This window comes from Parambassis ranga, chromosome 18, assembly GCF_900634625.1.
Source record: "Parambassis ranga chromosome 18, fParRan2.1, whole genome shotgun sequence".
NCBI lineage: Eukaryota > Metazoa > Chordata > Actinopteri > Ambassidae > Parambassis > Parambassis ranga.
In genome coordinates, this window is record NC_041038.1 from 7061098 (window position 1) to 7079218 (window position 18121).

The following is an 18121-nucleotide window of genomic DNA, read 5'->3' on the forward strand; positions in this document are numbered from 1 at the left end:
GTTTTTATTGTTTAGCTTGGATCGATCAGCAGTGATGTAAATATGATACCTGTTTGTGCATAAGCCTTGGTCCTAACTGTTCTTTGTTACCTACATAGACTGTATATACATATAGAGGACATGACAGCTCCCTAAAGGTGAGGCCATCTCATCTGTGTTTAAATATTCTATTTTTCAATATGTTCGTATTCAATTAGTTATGGTTGCCTAATGTCACGGTTTAGCAGCCAGTGATGCAGCAAAGCTACATAAAAAGTTGACATACAAGATGGCGTCTTTTTCCAACCTGCAGCATTTGCACAAAGGGTGAAGATGGGGTTTTTTTGTGGCACTTTCATTATATCTATATATACACACAAAAGCAGTCTAGCATAAACTTATCTTCTTTTTCTCATGCTTCGCTGATGGCATGTTGGTGTTTTTTACCAAAGCTCAGCTAAGTTAACTAGCTGTACAGAAGTTGTTCATCAGAGTACATGCTGGTGTTCTGTGATATGTTCAGGTGCTAGAAGACATTAGACTCAGTGCCCATGTAAAGACAGCCTGCGGGTATTGTACCTGCAGAGTCTGGCAAGCTGGCTTTCTGCAGCTTTGCTGTTAAAGCACTTCCTTCTACTGTGCATTGGTGGAGATAACAGGTTAATTATCTTCAATACATTTTTCATGTCTGTGACTCCCATAATGCAAATGCCAAACGTGTCATTTGATAAAAAACTAATAAATATTAATTCGGAAAAAATGCAGTGGTTAATGTGATTGACATATGGTCAGTTGTGTGCATCTGGGCTGGACTGGAAATTAAATGCTTTATTAAAATATATTTCATACTATAAACAGCTGTAGTATGTACGCAAAGAAGAACATGTCAAGGTTAACAAGCAGAAATAGACCTGTCGTGTAAACATAGAAAAAGTCTAGCAGTAGCAACAGGCGTGTGGACTTTCTGCAGGCTTTGCACTTGTCAGATAGAAAAGGGTGGACTGATGATCTTTCCTTCAAGGCAGGGGGAACTACTATAGCTTTTGTGGCTCCAAACATATAACTACAGTTCAGTGTCTTAGGAACCTGCACAGATTGTGTTGTTTTGCTACACACTCTTTTGCCAGGAAGAAGAAAACCCACAAAAACTCAAAAATGTGAATAATTTATAGGCACTACTGCTAGTCTGTGAATGTGGTTGTGTGGTTCTCTTGCTTTCAGGAACTTTTGTATAAATATTATCAGGCAAGCTGTGGTGAAAGGGTGAAGAACTTTGCCAGCACAGTGAAGCGCACTCCACATCCAGATGACAGATGGTTACTTTATAGATTGTGGCTCAGCTCTTGGTGTTCAATTTAGTGACCAGTTGGCCCAAAGCTACAACTTCCTTATTGGTTTTAGTAGCAATGTATCATCTATTTACTCTTTACAGAGAATATGGTACATGTTGCTGCCATTTAGCTTGTATGCAAGTCACAATGAGGTCCTCAGCTGCGCTCCCGTGTTTGTTGATAAGCTGTTATCTGTAGTTTTTTTCAGTGACCAAGCTGCTTTGACACAGTAGGGGGAAAAAGCTGTTGTGTGGTAATGGTGTTTCTTACCCCTGGGCGTCCACAGTGGGTGTTTTCTAATTGGATCAATATATCTGTCAACTTCTCCCTGAGTGGAGGCTATTTCATGTCGCTCTTGTCATTGCTGCAGGGTGCAACATGTAAAAGCCCATGTTCCATCTGCAAAACAAAGCTTCTTTAGAAGTTAACTCCACATCAAGTCTCACTGTTCTGTACCTAGTTCTTCCAGCTGAGCTTCAAACAGCATGGAAGGCCAAACTAATGATGTTAATATTATATGGCACACAACTTTGATTTCAGATGCAGGAACAGAGGTGAAATCAGTCCAAGTTATATTTGCACTTGAGCAGTAGGGTCATGAGTACTTCAGAACAGTGTCTAGCCAAATCATGGTGCCTTAAGGCTACAATTACTTTTACAGATATAGCTCAGTAGCTGTCTGTCTGTGCTGTGGAAAAGAACGTAATTATATTCACATGAAGACGATGGGGCTCGAGGCTGCATAACGTATGCTAGTTTCAGTTAAGGATTTTGTCTATGTGATCATGTTATATAAAAGCACAGCAAATAAAATGCATTTTAATATATTGATTCATATATAATGACTGTGGTCTTTAGACTTACTTAAATATCCATGTCAGCAAGTGTATTTGTGGTGGCCCCAGCCTCCATGTCACTTGTTGCCTTGACCATGCTCATTAGGGTAACCATGGTGTGTGTTGAGTTTTTCCTGACTGTATATGGGCTTGGAATGTAGTGATTTGTTCCATCAGACCTTACACTCAGGGAGGGGGTGTAACTTACTTGGGAAGATATATGACTTTCAGTTTAAGCGCAGTGTTCAGCAGCAACACATTGTACCTGGAAGATGATGATGATGTTTTTTGGTCAGTGTTTGTTTGCGCATCTCCCAAGTGAGCCGCAGGCCATCTGCTCACCTCAGATATAGTGAGGTGACAAACCTCACTGAACTCATTTTGCTGCGGACTTTAGTGTGTGTGCACGTTGTTTGACCTGAAAATACTGCTGTGTAGCTGCTCCAAGCGCCGCCTCTCTGGGAACCGCAGACTCCAGGGGTGGGTTTGTTTATCGGAAACATGGGTAGAAATGGAAACCAGTGGCGAGGTGACAGGTGATGGAGTTGCACACATGTTGAAATTAAGTTTTCTTCAGGGGGTTATTCTCTTGGCTCAACTTACAATGTATACAATGTATACATTGAAAAGTTTAAATCCATAATGCATTCTTTTGAAAGCTCTCCTAAAACCAAAATACAAGAGATGACATGTGAGGAAAGGATTAAACTGTGTGTTAACATATCCAGCTTACTAGTAGTAAATTTAATGTAGCACAAAGCCAAGCAGCTGTTTGATTTTTTACATGGGTAAAAGCTACATGTCTAGTGTATCCACCGGATGCTCATAAAGAGTTCAGTGTATTGTAACATTAGCAGCTCTGTCCTGGTTTAGGGAAGATGACACTCCAGCAACCCAAGCACATTTGTAATAGGATGACAGCAGTCAAACACATGACCTTGTCTCATGATAGATATTGCAAGTAATAAATAGGATTTTTCACATCTGTATGTTTATTAAAATTGTTAGTGTCACCAATGGCTAGCTGTCTCACTTGCACACCTCTTTAGAATATATTTACCAGTTTATTAAACTATAATTATACTTGTTGCTTCTAAGATGTTTTTGGAATGCAGTTTTTTTTACAGTCTCTCTCCTAGACCATAACAGTATGCACGGTGTGACAATAGGACAGGGTTATATCACTTTTTCCATCTTTCTGTCTGATCCGGATGTACAGATCTGTGTCTGTTTGACCGTCAGTGGGGCTACGAGCACAAAAGCACAGGCAGCTGTGGCTCAGGTGGTAGAGCAGCTGTACACTGACCCTAAGGTTTGTGGTTGCATGCCAATGTGTCCTTGGGCAAGATGCCGTGTGTGCTTGTGTGTGCCCAAAGGTGAGTGTGAAGATAAAGCAAATTGAGCACCTTTGAGTAGAGTGAAAAATGCTATATAAATGCAGATCATTTACCACAGAGAGAGGGCACAGAGACCACATTTAGGGATGAGACGCCTGTTGTGTTGTTCCTGCTTCCTCCTTTTCTGCACCCTTTCTTTATGTTTGAATAGACATTTTCACCAAGCTAGCAGAGCTAATAATAAGCCTAATAATAAGCCCATCAGGAGTCATTAAGTAGAACTGAGACTTTGTTTTGTCTGCCTTTTTGTAAGTCAGATTTAGCTCCACCTGTTACGTCCCCAGCTCAGCTAGGGGAAAAGTGGGATGTTTTTTATAAACTGAAACTGTGACAGGCATAGCCACATAAGGTGCTGACAGGATGGTTGTGTTGATTTCAGTTTGTCAGCCACATCACAGAAGCACTTCTACAGGTACCTTGTAAATCATACACCTAATTGAGAGTGTACCAGTTCCCTGTGCTGCTCTGACCCAGTAAGAAGTTTCACACAATCCTTCAAGTCCTTGAAATCTTTATTTTTCTCAAAGCACACATGCTTTTTTTTTTACATTCCAGCCTTTAGAGCAAACCCCTTGCTCCTCATTTCCGTCTGTGTGTGTGTGCGGTGTAACACACTATAACAAGAACTTCAAGGTCAGAGTCTGCAGAGTCTCTATGCAGAGCAGGATTCACCAAAATAGAACTGCCTCCCTGTCAAGTGACCTGTAGAATCTCAGCCCCATTTTTGAATATCTTTAAGCCCAGTCAGTCTGATGGGTGTGTAGTGATGAGAAAATGTGGACGATGTTTTCTTAAGTAAATGTAGTGCAGTAATAAGACTGGGGACAGTTAAAGGTTTGAGTTAATGACAGGCTTTTCAGAGGGGAAAGCCTGTCATTGATAGATGAGTGCAATTGAGGTACAGTGTTGGCTAATTAGTGGAGAAGATGATGCACTTGGCTGGTCCTAATGTCATCACAGACACTAGGCGTAGCCTGTCAGTCATTATTAATACTGACCTTGACATTTTGTCGCAGGTGTGTTTGTCACTCCTTCTGCCTTTTGTGTCTCAAGCCAGTGGTGTACCATTATTCTTGTCCATTACTGTCACTCATCGTTTTAACATTCAACTCGACAGCATGCGGAGGGCCATAATGTACTGTCATTGCTGATTCACTGAGGTGCACACTTTCCCCTTAATTCTCCTTTATTTCTCTCCTCCTCCTCGTGTGCTTACTATCTCTCCTCTCCTCCTCCTCCTTCTCCTCCTCTTCCTCTTCTCGGGCCAATCAGGCCACACCTCCATGGCAACCGTCAGTGAGGGTAAAACATCCACAGATGGTGCTGAGTAGAGCGAGCAGCAGGCACACTACGAGATCAAGTGTGGGAGTGTGTGTTTGTTTGTGTGTCTGAGAGAGAGAGAGAGAGACAGACAGAAAGAGGGAGAGACCCACTGGATAACCACTGTATTGTGAAGCCAACAGTGTAGTAGTCTGTAGAAGAAGTGTAGGAGCTCAGAGGAGTGTGTTGGAGGAGAAGGAAAGAGAGAAGCCCCTTCACCTCCCTCAGAGAGCAGGAGGTAAACCGCCGGTAAGCAAATATTAATGACCTGACAAAAGAGCACACAACATCCCTGTGTTGATCAGACAGCCTTACACTGGAGCAGCGCAACAGAGGAGCTTGGATACAGTATACATACAGCCACACACACGAGCAAGACAAGCCCCCTTCGCCGCTCTCTACTCACTCATGATCATCACTCCTGCCACACGCAGACACAAGGGCCACGCTGACACAACCAGTGGAGTGGAGGAGAGAAAAGGACACTTCTTCCCCTCTTGTGGGACTTTGTCAAAGTGAAAACTCTTCCCTGGATTTTTTTGGTTATATTTATTTCTTTTTAACTGAAGCCAGAGTCCTTCTTTTTCTGCTGACCTTTCCAAGCAATCCCCCCTGAGGAGCAAAGATGAGCTGCAGGAAAAGGTGCAAGCGTGAGATCTTCAAGTTCGCACAGTACCTGTTCAGACTTATCACAGGCACGCTCAACACCGGTAAGACTTTCTTTGAGTAGCTTCTTTGATTTGTCCCTCCATTGGTGCTGTGATTATTCTCAATCCGCAGGGATTTACAGATTTATCTTCTCACCAGTTTCTCCGCATAAAAATGATCTCTTTGCAAAGTTTACAATGGAGACACTGAGCTTGCATACCGTCAATGCCATACAATATTTAGGCTGTGTATACATGTATGCCTGCAAAGCCTGCTTGAGAACTGTGAGGATTTCCAGAGTGCATTAGGATTTATCACCTACTCTAATGTGTGTGACTGTGCGTGCATGTGGAAGTTGAAAAGCACACAAGGACAGACAACGGTGACCACGGACGGCGGTTTGCATATGTTTAAACCTCTGAATCGATGGTTCTGTCATGCTTTCATGCACATTATATCACCATTGCTTGCCGAAGTTAGATTTTTTTTCTTACATTATCCTCAGAATGAAAAGTTGTCGAGTATATTGTGCACCTGTAGTGTAATTTTGTAAATCTACAACATGCTGCAAAGTGCAGTAGTCTCTTTAGGGTTCTGCACACACACACGCACACACACACACACACACACTGAGCTTCTCTAATAAGACATATATTGAATCAGTGGGTTTAACAGGATTAAATCTTGGATTATCGTGGATTACCGCAAGATTACTCTATGAAGAGTTCCATAAAGGATAAAGGTTAGCAGCTGTAGCATTCAGTGATCTGCATCAAACTTGCAGCGGATTATTCATTCATGTCATTCAGCTCACAGTGGACTTTACAGTGCACTGTGTGGTTTCTGTACTGCAGATGCACAGATGAGTCTAGTAGCATACATTGACACCCTTGCCTCATGTGGCTCCTGTTCTTGCATTAACTGGCTGTTATCGAGCAGGTTGTTGATTATCACATTGCATGGTGCTAATCCCCAGAGAGGTGCTCGGTGAATGCTCTAATGATTAACAGCAGTCTTTTGAACATATGTGACTTGTAGTATTCTTACAAGTTGTCCCCTTTTAGATTAGTAAAAATGAAGGTGTTCACATGGAGAATATTTCCATAGGAGCCGCGGCCTACTTTCTACAGTCTTCTTGACCTTAGAGACGGTAAGAACAAGTGGGGAGGATGTGTGGCAGCCACAGAGAAGAGTCGCCCTATCAATAAGCTGCTCTATAAAAGGAGGAAGAGGTTTCAGTTTTCCAATCATACATATGAGTATGGGCTGATGCCAAGCTTGAAGAAATCCATCTACAGTCTTTACTCAGAGGAGTATGCTGTTGGTTTCCATGGAGACCAGCAAGTGGTTTAGGTCAGATTGCAATTCGCATTTGGCTATAACATGATTAGTGTATATTGTGTATTTTTTTTTAGTGACAATGATAAAGCTTATAAAATACGGTGGTGTCTTGTTTTGCACTAGAGGCCACAGTGGCTGCTAAATTGTGTTTTTTATTCTCCGTTGACACTTATTAATTATTGATCGTGTAAAATACAAAGCTGGACATGATTTCCCTTTGGACTGACCTTATTTCTGCAAAACAAAGCAATGTTTTGTGTCCACATGTTTAAAATTTCCCCTACATTTTAATGTTTGATATATGTGCTCATATGCATACATGTGTGGGGGTTTTAATCAGTGGGAATCATATAATTAGACATATATGTCACAAGTGCAGTGTTGGTGCACAAACTCTGACATGTAACACCACCTGGGGAAAAAAGACATCACATGCATAACATTATAAAAAGCCATTACCAGCCATTTATTAGACAGTTTCCACTCAATAAACACATCATTTTAACTGATCTTACACAGGCTGCGCTGCAGATTAAAATAAATGGAGTTTGACCGTCGTGAAGCTGGCCCGGCCGTATTTGGGTGACCAGTAGGAAAGAATGATTGATGGAGTCAGTTAGCAGACCATGGGATTTTAATTGAGGTGTTCATTGTCCTAGAACAGGCTCACAGTCATTGCTTCATTGACCACTTAGTTGCCAAGGCCAGAGCAAACACAAAGTGTGGAATAAGGATAATGTGTGTGATGTAACGGAACATATCTGCTGTACATCACATTAATGCTTTTTTTCCCCCCCAACACCGGCTTCTCAACAAGAGGTTACAGATCCAGTTTTGACATTGTTTTGTAGTCAGCATGCAGCATGACTTTGATATGAAGTTTGATGTCTTTGGTCAGCACTTACAATCATTTATTGATCTAAGTAGATGGAGCATACTTGCACAGAAAGTCTCTTAGGAGAGACAGTAGGTATTCACGTCACGACTGCAGCACGGTAGGCCTTGAATCTTTCGACTGGAGAGGAAAAATAGTTGGAAAACAAATCACAGATGTCCCACGTTACACAACTGAACAGCAGTGTCAGCACTTTCTCAATCCATAGAACCTTATTGGCTCCTCACCCAAGGGGAAATCTTCATCCCCCTCCAACATATCCTGCACAGCCTCTGTGACAGACAGGGAGGGGGAGCCACCACTCTTCCACAGTATCCACCAGGATCATTTAGATGTTCTAAAGCCGGGTTATTTATGCTGCTTTCATTTCAGTGACACTTTTTCAATGTCTGGTCGTGGTGTAGTCAATACCTGAGGTTGTGCAGTGAGATACTTTTAATCGTGTTTTTTCCACCTCGGTCTGGCTGGCAGAGCACACTAAATCTGCCGTTTGCTCTGGATCAGAGTGATACCTTTTGGATTCTTTGACCACAGTTCACCTCTTCCCTGAGTGTCTGGCTGTCAGGCTTCCCAGCTTCTGTGCTGCATCATCCTCTTTTTTTCTCACCAGGACAGGCTCACATGTTCTCAGCATACAGTATGACATCACAGCACATTCCCTCTCAGCCTCTCCTCTTTGTGGCCTTTGATAGCTTCAATAAACCTTTAAATCATTTTCAATAAATATTTTGATGAATATTTCCTTTGCTTTGTTTTTCACAATCCATATATGAGCTTTCAAATGTTTATAGATTGGGTGCGCTGGCTTGCAGCAAATGCCAAATAGGCATTTTTTTCTGTGTTCTCTTTATTGCTAAATCAGCTAAATGGGATTTAGTTTGTTCTTAAATGTAGTGTTGTTTGCAGTGTTATTTCAGGGGTTTATATGTTCAGGTTTAGCATTATTATTCGCTAAAAGCTTAGCTCTACAGTTTGTTTGGGTTATGGCTCTCATTTATAACAGGTGTAAAGAATCTAAATTCCTGTGGCAGACAAAGAAAATGAATGACTGCAGTGGCTTCATGTCACAATGTGATGATCCTCGCTGTATTTTTTTAATGATTCTTACATTGTTTGTCAGGGGCTTCAGTTCAAATTGAGATATGTAGTACTGTCTCTTTAAAATTAACCTTTTTGATGTGCTACCTCAAATAATTTGTAGAATATTTATGTTGAATTATTAAGATAAAACCGACTCATCATGCACCAGTGTCACCTAAATCAAAGAACATGTTACAGTTATTCTGCTCCTATAAAATGTTCTCTTATGGTTACTCAGCAGTTCTCAGGCCAAAAAAAGAAGAAGCAGCACTCATTGGCTTTTCAGTGTGTACTTATGAGCACATGTGTGGGGGCCCGGTCAATGACGCGAGGGCCCTTCTTTGTTTCCCTCTCTTTGGTTTCCTGATGGCTATTAGCAGGTCATGTTCCACCTGTCCCATGAGGACAGCACGTTCAAAGCCCATAATCCCTGACCAAACACTGAATATTTGATACCCACAGGCAGGTTAGGTTGGCATCACGGTTACGTGCAAGTGTCCTCATTCTGAATGGCAAAAGACAAGGTGATGTACTGATGTGCAGGCAGGCGCAGACATTCAGACATGTTATCGTAAGCCTCCGTTTGAAGTCCATATCTGCATTGCTAATATATTGGCATTTTGTAATAATTTACACTGCTCTATTGAGATCATATTAGAAATATTCATGCAGAATAAAACAGCATTCATTATTGTTCAGCAGCTTTCTTTTTTTGTTTAACTTCTCAAGATACGCAGCGTATCCTTCATTTTACGTGGCAGGTGAAACACTGTATTACTGTATAACTGTATTACATAATTTTCCCATCATACCTAGTGAACCAACATGGCATCCGCTGATTCACCTGACAAGCATCTGGATGTATCTCTACCTGAAAGCAGATGTATGTGTTCACATGATTGCTTACTTACTCACTGCATAGATCTGACCTGCTCCATGTTAGAACTGACCACCTGGGAATGTAAAATGACATGACCGGTGTTAAAGGAGGCTTTCCTATGACGTTCAGTACTCAGAATTACCTCCTTTTGCACCATTCTGTACACATCCATTCCTGGAATTGAACGTTAGCTTCACAAAAAGACACTAATGGAGGTGTATGTTGTGTTTTCTATGTCACTCTAGATTAAGAAATGAAAGTTATAAGCAAAAGATTAGGATGTTGTAGTAATCCACTCCATCAAAGCATCTTTGCCAAGCCTCTTACATAATGGAAAACGAAGAACAAGTATCAGTGTTATCTAGTAATAGCTTTGTTTTAACCTTGCACCGTGACCTTTCACCGTAACCCCGTTTCCAAGGTTCACTGCCTCTGACGAGCACAGCGCAGAGATGTTTCACTGTGATATGCGTATCCATATCAGCTTCCTGGCAGGCCCGGTCTCTCTCTTTCACGTCTGCCTTCTTTTGGTTTCTGGTTTCTGCTTGCTGTGTTGCCGTCCAGCACCACAGCAGCACAGATTCTGGCAGAACACACAGTGCTTGGCTCTGTTGAGTATGATCAGAACTGACTGTTGATGCCTTAAACCCCACCTTTGTTTCACAAAAGATCATCCTTTCCCTGCCTGGAAATGAGTGACTGGCTGTGTTGAAGTACTGCAAGACAATCTGTCCTGGTGTAACGTAAAACAGGAGAGGGAGAGTGTGCTCACTGTAGTGGAAAATGAATGTCACCATCTAGTCAGGACTCCAACTCCTTGTAAAACAGCAGTGAAAATATTTCCCCGACCTTGCTATTGTCGAGGTCATGACTGGAAAGTAGCTGCACATGAGTTATTACCTGCTTAAATCATCCGTGTGTCCCTCCATCATCATTTCTGCTCCAAGGCAAAACACACATTTCAATGCTAATGTAGTCAGGCTGTAGAAATACATCTGCCCCTCACCAGCCCCATAATTGCATATCTTATTAATTACTGGAACTAATTATGTAATGATGAGCTTGTCACTAAAATGTCACCATCAGAGTTGAAAAAGAGTGATTAAAGTTTAATGCATCAAGGGACTCTAGTTAGAATGTTTGTGTAGTGCAATCTCAAATCTATCCAGGGTTGGGTGATTAAAAATATCCTACCAGCCGCTGTCAGTCCCACAACCAAAGATTGTGTATGTGTGTGTATTAAGGCTTAAAAGTTCAGGTCATCATGTGCTGCAAGCTATAAACTCAGAAGTAGGAGCACGTAGCACGACTAAGACGGAGAGATGAAGCCCATGCTAGAAAATGCAGTTCCCCACCGCACCCTGTGGGGACAGGCCTTAAAAGCTAGTCCATAGTGGAGGTGTGTGTGTGTGTGTGCGTGTGCATGTGTGTGCAGGTTATCTGTGAAAAGAGTTGTGTTTCTACGCTTGTATCGATCAGCCCTCTGTCACCACCACAGCCTTCGCTCATCCTTCAGAATTTCCTGGATGACAATTCTCCTCATTTGTCTTTGTTTGCATTCAGCATTGGCCTGTGGTTAATGGTTATCCCGAGCCTCTGTCCATTCGAATTCACCCGTGCTGGCCCATGTAATCAGTTTTCCCATTTGCACTAATGTTTGTAAACGAGAGTCCCTCTGAGTGGAAGGAATGGCTGGGTTATTTTTAGTTGGCAGTGCATGGTCTTGTGTACGAGGTATCTCTGTGAAGTGAGCATGAAATTTCCCTCCTTGACTTTGTGAGTGTTGATTTATTTTCTTTGCTATGATACCAAAACAGAATCTTGAGTTCACCACTTTCATGATCAAGCTTTGTATTCTTGTGAGTGGAGAGGCACTAAAGAACTGACTGTGCCCTTTAAAATTGCTGGCAATTAGGAGGGGCTGTAATTTGTTTGGTTTGGATTGTTTTTTATTGCCTTAGAGGATTGTTCTATAACCCCAGTGCTTCTCTGACTCCTTTAAATGATCATTACTATTGTTAAACTTTAAATTAAAAAGTTTATATCCCCCCTTTTTTGGTCTCTCTCCAGCTTTTAGTCCTTGTTCTTCCTCTCTTGCTCAGCCTTATCTCGTCTCTCACTTTTGTAATCCCTTCATGTTAAGGTCCCGTTGAGGATGTCAGAACTTCCCCACCGTCAGTGGTCTTGGCTGTGTTTTAACAAAAAGTAAATCCCCTCCCTGCCCTGGATGTTCAGCAGAACAAGAGACGTTGTCCTCTCCATGCACCGTTAGCTAGCAATTACAGGGACTGCATTGCTGCTCCAGCTGCCTACCAACAAAGAAAATCAATACACCTTTGAGGGTCAGAGTGGAAGGAAACTTGGTATCATTAATACACACTAATGTCCTCATGCACAGCTATATTCATTGTAGTGCTAGTAACCTCCTGGAAGCTTTAGTATCGAACACATCATGTTTTATTGAGAGGCTTTTGTTGCTGCAGTCCCACAGGAATCTGAGCTTTTGTGTTTATTCCCTTTCATTATTTCTGTTTATTATTTCTGTCAATCTACCTCACCGAACGCAGAAGACTGCACGAAATGTCAAATGGTTGGATAAACAGAGGAAATGAAAAGATGGACAAGTGGCAAGATGTAAATGACGGACCCCCTTTTTCCACACACAAGCTGTAGTTTCTGACATTTTCACTGCGCAGCGCTCGCTCTGTGAATTGTGATCGCAATTACGTTCAGGATGTCATGCTTTAAAGTTATTACAAGCGTCGCTGTAATAACTTTGATTTGAACAGGTAATATAAAACAGATTTTTTTTTCTTGGGAAGCTTTGTTTCAGCGACCAAGTTAATGAAGTGTGTGTATATCAGGGCAAGTGCTGCAAACAGTGTTGTATTTCTTAATTACACCCTCTCAGGCTCAGGTTGGTGTGTCATTCAATAAAATTCAAGCCATCTGGCCTGCTCATACACTACACATGTAGTCCCATGGAGAGAGCAGCTTGTTGTCCTTGAAGCTATATATCACAATGCTAATGCTGTTCATGATGGAGTATTGACCGTCAAATTATATTTTGTGCTTACGTCTCCTTGTTGTATTGTTTATTTTCCCTCACTGGGATTAGTTGTGCACACTGTTATCATATTATTTGCATGATTCCAGTTTAAACAGCGCCAAAGGGCGAGCAGAGAAGCTGAACTCATTTCTTTAACTCTTTCTGACTAACCAGCTGCACTGGTTACTGTATGTTGCAGAGTGCAGAGGACTGTGTGACCCGAATGTCGCTGCTCATCCTCAGCATCCAATCTATGATGTTGACTGTATAAGCTGGCACGATGTCAAGGACACTAAAATCTACAGCCTGCTCTGTGGAAGGCAAGGCCAGTGTGTGGGAGAACATGGAAGGTGGACTGTTTTTCTGCCAAGATTGGGACCAGATACACCCCCTCTTATACACACACACACACCTCTGTTGTAAACTGGTGTAATCACTCACTCTCGCTGGCAGAGCTCGTCGTGGACGACCATGCAGAAAATGGAGCTCCATCTCCATCATTCCACAGATAGATCCACCCTTGGCCCCATTACTTACCTGGCTGACTCTGTGTCAAAACCAGGCAGGTGTAAATAAAAGAGATCCAACGTCACTGTTAAAGCATAACGGGGGGCCCAGATGCCTCTAGGAGAAGACACTAATTAGTTGCTAAATTAGCTGGAGTGAGTCAAGTAATGTGTTGCAGTGTAACTTCTATCTGCGTCATTAGTCTTTGTAAGGAGAGTGTGGTGTCTGAGTTATAGTGGGTCTCCTGTGTTCCACACTGTCTGTCTATGAATGCAACGCCATGCAATGCAAGCATCAGTGTGGCTTAGGCATTGTGTTAATGACTTTTCAATGGATGTCTCTACTTTTCCGTTTTCAATTCAGCAGTGAATCATTACGTCCTGTTGTAATCAGTTACACCCCTCAAAACCTGCTTTTGCACGCCTCTTATTGTCAAAATTATGGATAGAGCTACTTACCTAAATTGCTCTCTGAAAGATCACACAGCAGCTTTTATCTCAGTCAGACGTCTGTTAGATTTGTCCAACCTTAAAACAACGATGCAGCATCTTGAATCAGGATTTGTGTTTAAATTGCGAAGATCTAAGTACATAAACTTTAGACTTACTGTGATGAATCGGAACAGGTTGGACTGAATATGCTGAACAACAACATTTACAGACTACCAGTGTTTTGTCATGGCTACTGGCCAGTTTCAAACAGTGCCATATTGATCAGAGCATCTTAAATGTTTAATGACAGGAAAACCTCAGTTGTAGCTATAATTTTAGCCAGGCTTTGCTGGTAAGACAAGTTTCCAAGCTGATTCGCATAGGTGTGACACTGCGAAAAATCAGGCACACACACACAAAGAACGATTAAGTGATCGCAGCTCAACACAGAGAGGAGGTGATGTATTACACTCCAGGCACCAGAGAAATCATGGTGTCATTTCTCTTCTGCATTTTCCATGCACCACTGAAACCATCGCAAATTCAATTTAAATGCAAAGCAACACAGGACAAAAAGGTATTTGTGTTTGCCATTTACAGTGTTTCTTCCTCAGCAATCACCGAGCTTCGGCCAATGCAGCAAAGGCCTATCTCCACAGATCACCCTGACCATTCTATTGCTTCTGACTGGCTGCTTGATACATTAGATTTGTACCTAATATGGATGGATCACCCTTTTGCTCTTGTGCCTCCATTCAGGTTCTTTAGCCTATTTTCCTCCTGCTGTCTTTTGTGATTAAACCCAAGTTCCCCAAAGGAAATCTGTGTCTTTTCCTCTGATCTGTCCGTCAGGTTCAGATTCTTTACAGACCTGCTCTTATCAAATTATAATATAGGTGACCGAGAATGATTTATCAGATTTTATTGTCTTGGGAGATGGATAGCATGGGTTCAGTAATGGAAGAATTGATTGAATTGCATCGTATTGATTGAGTTGTCTTAAAAGCCATCATTGCAAAAGTCTGTATACATTTGGCAAAGGACCACCAAACACCCCCAAAGAATATCTGTGCTTTTAAATAGAGGAATCACTACAATGCAAAACCAGAAGCAGGCAGACGTCTGTGTATTTTCTACCTGCCATTAACAGTTATGCCTACAGTGCCTTGCGAAAGTATTTGGCCTCCTTGAACTTTGTGACCTTTTGCCACATTTCAGGCTTCAAACATAAAGATATAAAACTGTAAGTTTTTGTGAAGAATCAACAACAAGTGGGACACAATCATGAAGTGGAACGAAATTTATTGGATATTTCAAACTTTTTTAACAAATAAAAAACAGAAAAATTGGGCGTGCAAAATTATTCAGCCCCCTTAAGTTAATACTTTGTAGCGCCACCTTTTGCTGCGATTACAGCTGTAAGTCGCTTTGGGTATGTCTCTATCAGTCTTGCACATCGAGAAACTGGAATTTTTGCCCATTCCTCCTTGCAAAACAGCTCGAGCTCAGTGAGGTTGGATGGAGAGCGTTTGTGAACAGCAGTTTTCAGATCTTTCCACAGATTCTCGATTGGATTCAGGTCTGGACTTTGACTTGGCCATTCTAACACCTGGATATGTTTATTTGTGAACCATTCCATTGTAGATTTTGCTTTATGTTTTGGATCATTGTCTTGTGGGAAGACAAATCTCCGTCCCAGTCTCAGGTCTTTTGCAGACTCCATCAGGTTTTCTTCCAGAATGGTCCTGTATTTGGCTCCATCCATCTTCCCATCAATTTTAACCATCTTCCCTGTCCCTGCTGAAGAAAAGCAGGCCCAAACCATGATGCTGCCACCGCCATGTTTGACAGTGGGGATGGTGTGTTGAGGGTGATGAGCTGTGTTGCTTTTACGCCAAACATAACGTTTTGCATTGTTGCCAAAAAGTTCGATTTTGGTTTCATCTGACCAGAGCACCTTTTTCCACATATTTGGTGTGTCTCCCAGGTGGCTTGTGGCAAACTTTAAACAACACTTTTTATGGATATCTTTAAGAAATGGCTTTCTTCTTGCCACTCTTCCATAAAGGCCAGATTTGTGCAGTACACGACTGATTGTTGTCCTATGGACAGAGTCTCCCACCTCAGCTGTGGATCTCTGCAGTTCATCCAGAGTGATCATGGGCCTCTTGGCTGCATCTCTGATCAGTCTTCTCCTTGTATGAGCTGAAAGTTTAGTGGGACGGCCAGGTCTTGGTAGATTTGCAGTGGTCTGATACTCCTTCCATTTCAATATTATCGCTTGCACAGTGCTCCTTGGGATGTTTAAAGCTTGGGAAATCTTTTTGTATCCAAATCCAGCTTTAAACTTCTCCACAACAGTATCTCGGACCTGCCTGGTGTGTTCCTTGTTCTTCATGACGCTCTCTGTGCTTTAAACGGACCTCTGAGACTATCACAGTGCAGGTGCATTTATAAGGAGACTTGATTACACACAGGTGGATTCCATTTATCATCATTAGTCATTTAGGTCAACATTGGATCATTCAGAGATCCTCACTGAACTTCTGGAGAGAGTTTGCTGCACTGAAAGTAAAGGGGCTGAATAATTTTGCACGCCCAACTTTTCTGTTTTTTATTTGTTAAAAAAGTTTGAAATATCCAATAAATTTCGTTCCACTTCATGATTGTGTCCCACTTGTTGTTGATTCTTCACAAAAAATTACAGTTTTATATCTTTATGTTTGAAGCCTGAAATGTGGCAAAAGGTCACAAAGTTCAAGGGGGCCAAATACTTTCGCTAGGCACTGTACATTTGTTGACAGAATGCTTAAGCCAGGTCTTCTCAGGTCAGGCAGCCTGAGGGCAGTGCAAACAGGTGCATATTTGTGGCTATGTCTGTGACAATGGCTGCAAAGCCTGCCTACTGTAATACTGGGCTTTCAGGCCAAAACACAGCTGGTTACGGTGATGCATGTTGTTCACATTCTGTGGTGAACAGTAGGTAGAGGAAGAAAGAAGTGGATACTTGAGACACTTTGGTGTGTAGTTGCAAATATCTTGTTCTGCCTGGGGGATGCCTGTCTTGTAGTGCAATCTCATACAGACAGTAAGTTTGTGGGGAAAGAAAAAGGTGCAATCTGAGCTTTGCTAGAGTAAATAGAGTGGAGTCGGTGGAGCGGAGATGGAAAAGCTGGAGGAGAAAATAGGGATGCAGACAAAGCAATATTTGCTTCCTGTATTCCCCATTCTTGTCCTTTGTGAAATGTAATATGCCAGGGAATGGGCCAGAAACTATTCTGGGGAGTTTCAGTTTTACTGTGGAAGCCAACCATCCCTTTGTGCCAAAGTGGGGAAAAAAGCAATCAAAAATAGTGCTTTTAAATCATTTTAATTGGAGCTGTGAAAAGATATATTTGTTTTATAACCCTGTATGTGAAGACTTGTCAAGTAAAAGAATGGTGTGACAGCACCTTCTGCAGAATAAATAAATGGAAAAAAGCAACCATTTTCTGAGAAAACATGTCCCTGACTGTCCTCATCTTGAGATTAAACTGTTTATCTACTATGGGTGAGGATGGGTTTCAACTTGAGTAAACAGGCCCTTTGAGGTCAGTTCAAGTGCTTGGCTTTCTATTCATGTTACATAACTGAGACTCATCGCAGGTCGGGAGAGGTGAAAAAAACGTAGCTCTCTATTGGTGTTTGTGAACTTAATCATAGGAGCAACCATGTTTTAATTATAGCAGTTTAGAACATGGAACACAATACCGGAGTCCTGATCTGCGAACTTTACAAGTGCAAACTGTGATTCATCAAAAAAAAGCAATCAGTTGTTTTTCCACTCTGTTGAGGCACTTGATAACATTATGTTCAAGGGAAGAGGGATTAGTCATCAAACAAACCCCATCACAAAACCATTAAGCTGTTTTTAAATGGCTGCATATATGCACCCAGCTTATTGAAATGATATAGAGGATGGATGAGCTTGATGTTTCTACATTGTATGATATGATTAATTGCATAATTTTATGCGTGCATGCTCGCAGCAGCTTGTGTGGACTTCCTGATTGGCCCAGCATTAAATAAATATGATCTGTGGTTTGATCTTAGAACAAGGTCAACATGTGGTCCACTGTGCTGTCATTAAAGAGAAATTTCAAAGACACTTAAATTAGATTTCTGCAGTAGGGTGTCTAACCAAGCTGCAACTCAGGGTTTTTATCAAACCATCCATTACTATCACATCACAGCATGGAATTTCTTTCATTCATCTTTAAGATTACTTATAAATGCCACGTATAATACTTTTTGGAATATAGACCCTCCTGCTGGAGGCGGCCTCATAACGAATGTCCACATTGTACACTAATGCAGGCTGTGTAAGAATTAGCCTGGCTGTCATAATAGCAGGTGGGCTGATATTCAAGATCTGCAATTAGCATATT

At 41.7% G+C, this 18121-nt stretch overlaps 1 protein-coding gene across 1 annotated transcript in view; it reads left to right on the forward strand.

The window, feature by feature from the left end:
• Nucleotides 1-4889: 4889 nt before the first annotated feature.
• Nucleotides 4890-18121, forward strand: part of kcnip4a (potassium voltage-gated channel interacting protein 4a) — a 67985-nt gene continuing 54753 nt past the window's right edge. The window contains exon 1 of the mRNA XM_028428826.1: nucleotides 4890-5573. Coding sequence (XP_028284627.1) covers nucleotides 5489-5573 — 85 coding nt within the window. The 5' untranslated portion in view covers nucleotides 4890-5488. The remainder of the gene's footprint in view (nucleotides 5574-18121) is intronic.